The 9,987-nt window shown below is 38.0% G+C and overlaps 1 protein-coding gene across 1 annotated transcript in view; it reads left to right on the top strand.

Annotated features, from left to right (window-relative positions):
- Positions 1-850: 850 nt before the first annotated feature.
- CACNB2 (calcium channel, voltage-dependent, beta 2 subunit) overlaps positions 851-9,987 on the top strand; it is a 359,528-nt gene continuing 350,391 nt past the window's right edge. The window contains exons 1-2 of the mRNA XM_014541388.1: positions 851-932; positions 4,982-5,074. Coding sequence (XP_014396874.1) covers positions 882-932; positions 4,982-5,074 — 144 coding nt within the window. The 5' untranslated portion in view covers positions 851-881. The remainder of the gene's footprint in view (positions 933-4,981; positions 5,075-9,987) is intronic.

Here is a 9,987-nt window from a genome sequence, read left to right as displayed (position 1 = left end):
TGCAGTCTTCAAATATAATGGTCATGGGTCCTGTGTTTTATGTTTTGCTAAAGCCTTCACTCCTAAGCCCAGCCAGTTTTCTCTTGAATGGCATTTTTGTTCTGCTGTTGCAAGGGCGAGATTTAGAAGCATGCCGGTCAGACTTTCTGAGTGTGTTTTAAATTGTGAAATATAATATCTGACTATTTGGGTGATTGGAGGTTTAGTTGATTTTGTAGTTTCATGTTTTTCTTTTTATGTAAAGACTTAGTTTACCTGTTGCTGCATTTAATTCTTTTGAATTATACAGAATGTAGCCTTGGTCTTTTCAAGGAAGACTGAGCAAAATATGTTAACCCTGTAGGGTGTGGTGGCACTCTTTAATTTTGTAACTGTGAGACATATCTATATCCTGCAAATAGTATACTTACTTTCACAATTACAGGGAGTTAAGATGAATTGTGATACCACTTCAGTCATTGAGCCTGCCTTAGACTTCTTTCCAAGCTTGGCTGGAGGTAGATTGTGACGAGGGCAAGATTGGGCCCTGGCCTGCTCCCACCCTCCCTGCCCCTGCACCTCTCCACTGGGCATTTCTCTGTTTCCTGACCTGGCCCCTCTTCCCTTTTCTACCTGCCAGGCCCTAAAAAGAGCTCTACCTACGCTGCCTCCTGATTCCTTTATGCTTTTGTGTAAACTGATCCATATAGAAAACAACTTGTGTTTCCCTCGTTCTAGGGAGTTAAACTTCTCTCCTAGTAAAGGATCTAACAACGTCATTGATACTAAGCTATTGGTAAATGAGATTTCATGTCTGATTCCTCTATGGATAGTTTTGACTTTGTTTGCTATGGACCATAAGATGAGGAAAGTCGTCAGTTCAAAGGGATAACTATCAAAGAATGCTAACCGAGAGGGATAAAACCAATTTTGGGCCTCAGCATTATGCTCAGGTAGGAGAATTGTTACCATATCCATCAAACACAGAAGCGACATCCTTCTCAAAGCCGCCCCCAGGGGCTGCCAGGCCAACGTTTTGTGTACAGCTGTGCTGAAATCTCCACTTAATAGGCAACTTGTACCATTAACTACTGCTGTCCACGTTGGTCATACAGAAATTTGATTTCAATTGCTTGTAGAAATGTGAGCATTTAATTGCTGATTTTGGGACTCCAGTTTAGTTTTAAAAGTATTTAGTATCAACAAAGACATTCATTTACATGATGAATGTTGGATATCTTTTTAATACATCATTTATGTATTGGTGAAATTTTATTTTTATTTTTTTTTAGTTTCTGAAATCTTAGCTTAGTTCAGTGGTTCTCAACCTTCCTAATGCCGAGACCCTTTAATACAGTTCCTCATGTTGTGGTGACCCCCAACCATAAAATTATTTTCATTGCTACTTCATAACTGTAATTTTGCTACTGTTACGAATCATAATGTAAATATCTGATATGCAGGATGTATTGAGGCGACCCCTGTGAAAGGGTCATTCAACCCCCCAAAGGGGTCGAAACCCACAGGTTGAGAACTGCTGGCTTAGTTGATATTTTAGGAGAAGTAAAGAAATTTAAAGATACGGTTTTCTTTTTTGCTTTTTGCTATGGTGACAATTTATTTTTATTGAGCTGCATATAACTAATAAGCAATGAATGAAAATTACTGACTTTTTAGACTGTGTTCCAAGAAAGCCATAGGGATCTGCATGTGTCGGGGAGAGAGAGTATTATGGGTTACACTCTGCACTCTGGCCAAACCTCTTTCTCTTTCCCGTTTACTTCTTGAAACCTGGGTGATCTGATTGTTACCTGTATATCAGGTGTTCATATATTGGTATTGCTAAAAAATACTAAAAAAACCCCACCAAAAAACATTGGTCATAAAAGTAGCTGCACTTGAAATAGCCCCTTAACTAAGAAAACTATACTTCTTTCCTGTCATTTTCCATTTAGGGGAGATTTGGCCTTTACTTTAAAAATGTTTTCTTCAGATGTTCCATTCTAATCCTTATTTTCAAAGATTTAGAGTAACTGAAAACACAAATCATTTCAGTAAGATGGACCTAACTTTAAATATGCTTTGGATTAAAGAAAGCTTCATTTTTTAATGGCAGTATAAATTTTCACTAACATTTTTACAGCACATAAACATGGACCATCGAACCATGTCAATACCAGAAACATTCACTTGTATTCCAGATGATGCTTCAATTCTTTTTTCCAAATCCTGATATTATCATAAAAATAACCAGTCACTGAGTAGTCACTCTACAGTTAAAAATAAAAAAGGAGGTATAGACCAGAAATTACTACTGAAATTAGTAAAAGAGCAAAATAGAGGTATAATTAAGCATATCTATTTATTTGGGCTTTTGATAAATGTGATCTATAATGAATAGAAATTTGCTATAACACTGTTAGGGCATGAACAAGTTAATAATTTGAATAAATCATCTTTCATAAATTTAGTTGAAGGATGCTATCTTTCTAAAAACTATCACTAGTTTGCAAACGATTCAGTATACCATGGCCTTTTTCTTTTAGTGTGCAAACTGTATATTCGTACAATTGAAATTTGTGATAATCCAATGTAAATACATTACATGGGTAGCTAAATACACCTGAAATAATGTTTATGAACAGTATCCCCAGGGGCCTACAAAAATTAATGTGGTTTTTAAAAATGCACTTGATTTCTTGCAGAGAACTGCAGCCTCCCCTGTGACTGAATGTCTTAAATACGCTGTGGTCTCACAGTGCCTGTTGTGCAATTGTGAACAGCCACGAAAAGGCTTACACACCGAAGCAGCTGACTAGTAAAGTGTATTTATCATGAAAAGTCTGAAACATATGACCATAGAATTTCAAAGATGCTCTTTTCACCCAGTTCAACATGGTACTGGAAGGCCACATGATAATGGGATGGGATTATATTTGATCTTAGCTCTCAAAGATAATTTATGCTCCTCGGGGAAAAAAATAGTATATTTAACATATATTCATCCCCCCCACCCCCAAAGACATATGTTAAGTTCAAAAATGCTTGCTAGGTCATATGTATTTTTTCAAAGGAATAATGTACATTTTTTTAATTTTAAGGAAATTTTCATACTTTATTTTAACATTCTTAGGCTTTGGAAAACACTTCTGTCCAAACCTTTACATAATAATTGGAAAAGGAAGAACATTGTTGAAAGAATGTTATTTTTCAACAGTTTACTGAATAATGTTTACACAAGTAAGAAGAATAAGCTGCTAAGTGAGGAGAACCTTGTATAATACATTATGAAAGTCCAGCCTAGATGATCTTTCCTTTTATGAAGTTGAGAGTTAATTAAATGCCATGGAAACACATTTGTATTATATAAATCCCTTAGATACTTGGAAGAGAACAAATATATTTAAGAAAGATTTTTGCTTTAAGATTATACCACCCTCTCTCTGATTGCAAATGCATCTAAATTACTCATAACACAAATGTTTGTACTGTAATGGATTTCAGCTTGCCTAAGTGCTACGTATATTATGGTTCATATTTCCATTTTAATGAAAACCATATGAATATGTAAAATATAACAAAGCAGGATTTTCAAAACCAGAACATGGTCATTTTGAAAAAGTAAATTTTGTAAATTCTGATAATCTAATGAGGTCTCTGTGAGCCTAATCATTCGAACCATTATTATATATTTTAGCCCAATTTCCCCCCACCCTTCCAGCCCTAATGTGGGTATTGTTTTTTTTAAATATATTATATGTTCCAGTATTATACTAAATGCTATAAAATATGTTATTTCATTTAATATTTAAAATAACTGTCAGGTAAGTAATTTTGTCCCCATTTTAAGGCAGAGGAGACTAATGCTTGGACAGGTTAGAAAATATATTCAAGGATCCCAACCTATGTGCATGTGACTGTAAAGCTCAGTGGTGAGCTATTTTTCACTTATATCTTAATGTTCAGTATTCAACGTAACTTGATCTGTGATGAGCTATTTTTCACTTATATTTTAATGTTCAGTATTCACAATAACTATCTGTGCCTAGAATTAAACATAGATTGATGCATAGTTTATTCTTAGTGCTCTCAGTGTAAACTGTAGATAGAGTAGTAAAAGCAAGTTCATTTGTATATGTCTGTGTTTGGCCCAATCTTGTTATTGAAACAGATTGTCCTACCTTTAATGTCCTGTTCTTATATACTTAATTTTTCATTACTATTATTTCATAAAATTTATTTTTCTTGCCTTTTCCAGAAAATCACTAAGTAATTAAAAAGCAAAACTTTCACATCGCATTCAAACATTACAACCCTGGGCCAGAACATTTTATAAAGTATTTTAATTTAATGTGCTTCACTAGCACATATATAGCTATTTCAACATCTCTACAACCATAGAAGAGCATTAGGAACAACACCATGCTTCATTCATGCTTCATGTAGACCTACATATATAAATTTAAAGGCAATCAGAATTCATATTGCAGAATGTTCTTCAGCCACCATATGCATTTCTTGCAAGTACCACTCCAATAAAAGAGTCCCTATGGAATTATCAATTAAAGCATGAAAAGAAGCAGAAAAATGGATGCTGGGCACTGCTCACAGCAACATTGCATTATGCATGAATCTATTGCTTTCTTGCTCTCTGAGAGTTTTGACAAGTTGCCTTTCCTCTCCCAGTTACTTCTGCTGCCCCAGGCCTTCCTGCACTTAATTACTTATTTTTAAAGGCTTCATCTTTAGTGGCTTTTGCCTCTTGACAGCCGATATGCTAACGGCTTAAATTGTTTAATTCACCAGTTATTGTCCTTGTCTAAACAATTTTCTTCCCTATATATTCAGTGATTTGTGATTCCTCCAATAATAACTTTTCAATAATGTTCACATGATGGCAAGTCATTATGTGTTTTGGTCTTTGACATTTTCTAGACCTAGGCCTAGGTTCCTGTGAGAGGGTCTAATAGTAATCTCATTTTTCTCTCTTTTTTTTTTTTAGTCATATGGAAAAGGAGCTAGAAGGAAAAACAGATTTAAAGGATCCGATGGGAGCACGTCATCTGACACTACCTCAAATAGTTTTGTTCGTCAGGTAAGGGAGCTCTTAAATTCATGGTTTGGAGAAGTATATTTAAATGAATTTTGTTTTCTTTAAGGCTGGCTTTATACTATTGTCAGAGCAGCAAGAACACAGCTGTTCTGAGTTCTAAATATTCTTCTGAATCCTACTAACAACTATGCCAATTGTCAGGGCAGGTTCCTTCTCAAACCCTGCCCATTGCACTAACTGTCAGGGCTGAGCCCCTCTGCCAGGGGCTGGACCTTCTTGGATGCCGGGTGGTAGACAGAGAGGCCATGAGAAGTTGTGGGTGTATAAGAATGCGTCTTTATTGTGGAAGCCAGTGGCCATTGCCATTAGACAAAACAGTTCTTTAAGCAGCCTATAAAACAGGCACCTGCACACCAGCTGATAACAAGTACATCTTTCCCATATAAGCAGCAATATCTTCTGTACCCACAGTTATTATCTGAGCAGCCACACACTGCCTCTAGACTCACTGCCTCACATCGTAGTGGCATCTGAGCTCTCCGCTCTTGCCTCTCTGGCCTCTCCCCTCTCTCCAGCCTTTCCTCCTTCCCATCGCAGCAGCATTCTACACTGGCTGGTCAGTGACGTATTATACTACTTAGACAAAAGGGTCTTCGTGCCAATAGTTATATCAATCATTTTGGTTACAGCAAGGCATGCGTGCGCAGTATACTGTGAGATCGCTGTGACCTTGCACCTGCTTATGGTATCTTAGCTTTGAACATTCTGATTAAGATTCCCATGTTCAGAGTGGCCTTGGCCACTCCAGCGTACTAGCAACAAGGCCTTGAATTTGGCATCTGGCATGGTTCCTGAAACTAGTATCCTTAAGATTTGTATGGTATTATTGTATTTACTTTTAGTTGAAGTGAAAAGTATGCTGTTTTTGTCATAATTAAAATACTTAAATTTTAAGTGAGACTGTAATAATTACACTCTTTCCTGCAAGTTGGGAAAAGACAAATGTAAAATTCCTTACAAAGGCTTTCTTCCTAACAGGAGGAGTGAACTCTAGCAGAAAGGATTGCATATTTTGGAGGTGGTTTTTTTTTTTTTCAGGGATGGGGCAGGCAGTGAGCATCCATGACACCACCTATGAAGTTGGGATACTGGTGTTTCTTTAGCTTGAGTTGTCTTCTGCTTCCCACTTGGCATTTGGATTGTAAAAGAGAAACTTGTTCTTGGTCTTGATATGGTTGAGGCTACTAAGGTTAAATAGAACATGAGATATTGTTGTGACGTGATTTAAACTGCCCTTGGAGATGTAGCCTTTATTTCAGATAAACATGTGGTGTATTCCTGCTAAGCAGTTTGGAATTGTCCCCTGAAACTTATATCTATGGTAACAGAAAGGACTTTAATTACTAGAGGAAGAACGCCAGTTCTGGTTGGTGTGCTCATCACTAATCTCGTGTCAGTGACAGCTCGCTCCCCAAATAGTGGTCGTCACCTGGAAAAGCTGCTCCATCTCTTTTGGAAGGAAAGCCACTTTCCCCTTGTGCTTCCTGTGTCCCTTCCCCACGGTTCTCCCCCGGTTGGTTATCAGCCATTAGGCTTAAACTTGCTCACCTGCTGTATCCGTGGGGCTTCTGTCCTTGGCTGGTTGCTGCCTCCTTACGCAGATGGGGATGACCCCTCTTCGGCCACCAGTTCCTGCTTGCAACATCAGGGTCACCAAAGGTACGTCTGAATGATTTACAGGCAACTGGCAACGTTTTGGTTCTGGTCTGTGCCAACAGGGAATTGTTTCAGTTTTTAGAAAAGGAGTTAGTTAAGAAGGAGCAGAGCTTGTTTTTGCTAAGAAACATTTAGAAAGAAAGAGGAAGTTGGAGCCAAGTTCCAGTGGCGTTGGGAAGGACGTGAGATGAGCTGAAGGTGTGTGCATCGGCCTGATGCCATCGTGGGCAGAATTCTGCATTTGGTTCTGAGCACAAGAGAAGGGCCAGGGGAGGTGGTGACTTAGCTTAGGTGAGTCTATTAAAGGAACGTTACCTTTTCCATATTTATTCTGCCCCTGGGGCAAAGAGATTGAACCTGGAGAGCTAGAATACACAACTCTGAGTCATCCTCTCAGGGCTGAACATCAGAGGACCTGAAGCAGAAACAAGTAAGCTGCTTGTCGTTTTGTGTGGCGTTGCTGTAGCTAAGCCACGCAAAACGACAAGCAGCTTGTTGAAATTGCATGGAAAGAAAAACTGCTGTGCTTCAAGCGAGCAAGATATTGAAAATAGGAATGAAGAGTATAGAGCTCATTATTGCTCATTTTAGCTCTGTAAAAAATGTCATTTAAAATCAGTCTCCATACCCCTTTTTCCAGTTGTCTCAATGTGAATTCTCCTTTCGTGGAGTTTTGAGAACTTAATTCAAAAGGCTGGAAGGGTCTGCCACACAGCATTTAAATGAACTGGAATGTATTTTCCCTCATAATAACTTTCTTTTGATATGCATTCTTGGTGATGTATGTGAGACACTGTGCTTGAAATAATTATAATTAACAAAGAGAGCTGTTAAATTACTTACTGTAAATTTAGGTGTATATTGCCAAAACATATGTGAGCATGTAGGAAGACAAAAACACACACACCGTTATCCTAAAGGCCCATCTCTTTGACTCTCAGTAGAATGAGGTGTTTGCCATGGCATGAATGTTGGGTAATGGGGACACAGGCATCAGGAACCCTGAAGTGCCTTCTTGCTTCTATCACAGAAGGAAAACCAGTGTCTTTGGCTGAGTTCAATACTGCGTTTTACTTTGGTAATTGAATATCAGTTCTGTTAAAATGGCATTCATGCCCTAACCAGTTTTGCTCAGTGGATAGAGCGTCAGCCTGCAGACTGAAAGGTCCCAGGTTCGATTCCGGTCAAGGGCATGTACCTTGGTTGTGGGCACATCCCCAGTAGGGAGTGTGCAGGAGGAGATGATCGATGTTTCTCTCTCATCATTGTTTCTAACTCTCTATCCCTCTCCCTTCCTCTCTGTAAAAAATCAATAAAATATATTTTTTAAAATGGCATTTATATTTTGCTACTGTTTAAAAATAGGCAACAACTACCATTGGCACAGCTAAATATTTAATAGATTATAGTTTAATCAGAGTTATTTGCAGAAATGCACAGTAGATAATAACAAGAAGCATATGTTATATGAAGGAATTTGAAAGAACCCCTTTTAAGTATTTTCTTTTTATCATAAGCAGATGTTTTGTTAAACAAGTAATTTGTGTCAGTATTCAGGTACATCCCGGAGATACTGCGAGTTCAGGCCCAGACCACTGCACCACTGCAATAAAGCAAATTGTAATGTTTTTTTTTCTGGTGGAGGGTCTTGCCTTCAATATGTAAGAAACACAACATCTGTGAGGCACAGCAGAGCAAAGCACAATAAAACAAGGTGTGCCTGCACTGCTCTGCATTCGTGTTCAAACCAGCGAGCTAAGGAAGACTTGGAGGAAGATTCCTACCAGTGTTTTTAGGATGCATGCATACAAAGTTAGTCTTCCTTTGACTTTCTTCTTTAGAGAAAGGTGGGGATGTTTTTAGCACTGTAAATGTTCCCTTGGCCTCATGATTTAAAAACAAACCAAAAGAAAAATCACACACACACACACACACACACACACACACACACACACACACTCCAGCATCAAACATTCCTTTACTGCTTTCATCAGAAGTTGCGTCACCATCCCAGCATACTGTGCCACTCTTATTGGCAATCAGAAGAATTGAAAGAGTCTTTATTTTTTTCCTTTCTCCCACAAAAGTCAGAGAAACACACTCTTTTTTTTAATCCTGAAAGTCTTTTTTTTTTCTTTCTTCCCCACTTGGATGTGAACTCAAGTCTGAATCACCTGCAACACCACACTGATTGGTTTTGAAATGCAACAGAGGCTGGTAGACTGTGAACCATCCTCTGTGAATCTGGGTAAAGTCAGGCACACATTTAGCATCCAATTTCAGCATATTAAGTTATTAAGGGGCAGAAAGTGTTAAACATGACTTCTAGGCACCCTAGGTAGAATTAATGAAGATTATTGTTCAAATAAGTTATGTACTAAAAGGTGACCATGGAATTATCATTGAGATAATTAAGATATTGAGGTTGTCTTAGATCCTTATATATAAACTCTGTACTCTGGCTCTGTGTTATGAACAGATATATCAATAAGAGACCTTCATTTATCATAATAATAAACCTGGAAAAGCAACCACTCTCTTTTAAAAATATATTTTTATTGATTTCAGAGAGGAAGGGAGAGGGAGAGAGATAAAAAACATCAAGGATGAGAATTATTAATTGGCTGCCTCCTGCACGCCCCCTACTGGGGATGGAGACTGCAACCTGGGCATGTGCCCTGACCTAATCGAACAGTGATCTGGTTCATAGGTCAACACTCAACCACTGAGACACACTTGCCAGACAAAAGCAACCATTCTTAAAATCCTTTGCATTTAATTCCATGCATAAGTTTATAATCTATTAAGATAATTAAGTTTTCATATAAGTTAGCTCTTTCCTTCCACTTCATTAAAAATAAATTTTAAAAAAGAGAAAAGAATTCCTGACGTCTGTGGTCTGAAAAGTAGGTAAGGAGAGAAGGAGGGGAACCAGTTTATTTTAGCACCAGAACCTAATCAAGTAAATTGATTTACTGGACAAAAAATTGGTGGACAGGAGTAATAAGGCCTGCCTAGCACCGAAGGATAGAACATGCGTGCTGTTCTTTTCTAGAGATTGTGCAAGAACTGCTAACTGTATAAATTCTTTGATACTGCCAAGGTCAGGGAAAACTATGTACATCTGTAAATAAGTACTAGTCATCAAAGTTAAAGCAGCTTGTGGAGGGTGGAAAGGGGGTGTTTGTAACTGTTTAATCAGCCTGCTTACTCCTCTCCTCTCCTCTCCTCTCCTCTCC

Source organism: Myotis brandtii, unplaced genomic scaffold (assembly GCF_000412655.1).
Source record: "Myotis brandtii unplaced genomic scaffold, ASM41265v1 scaffold269, whole genome shotgun sequence".
Lineage (NCBI taxonomy): Eukaryota > Metazoa > Chordata > Mammalia > Chiroptera > Vespertilionidae > Myotis > Myotis brandtii.
This window is presented reverse-complemented; position numbering and strand designations above follow the sequence as displayed.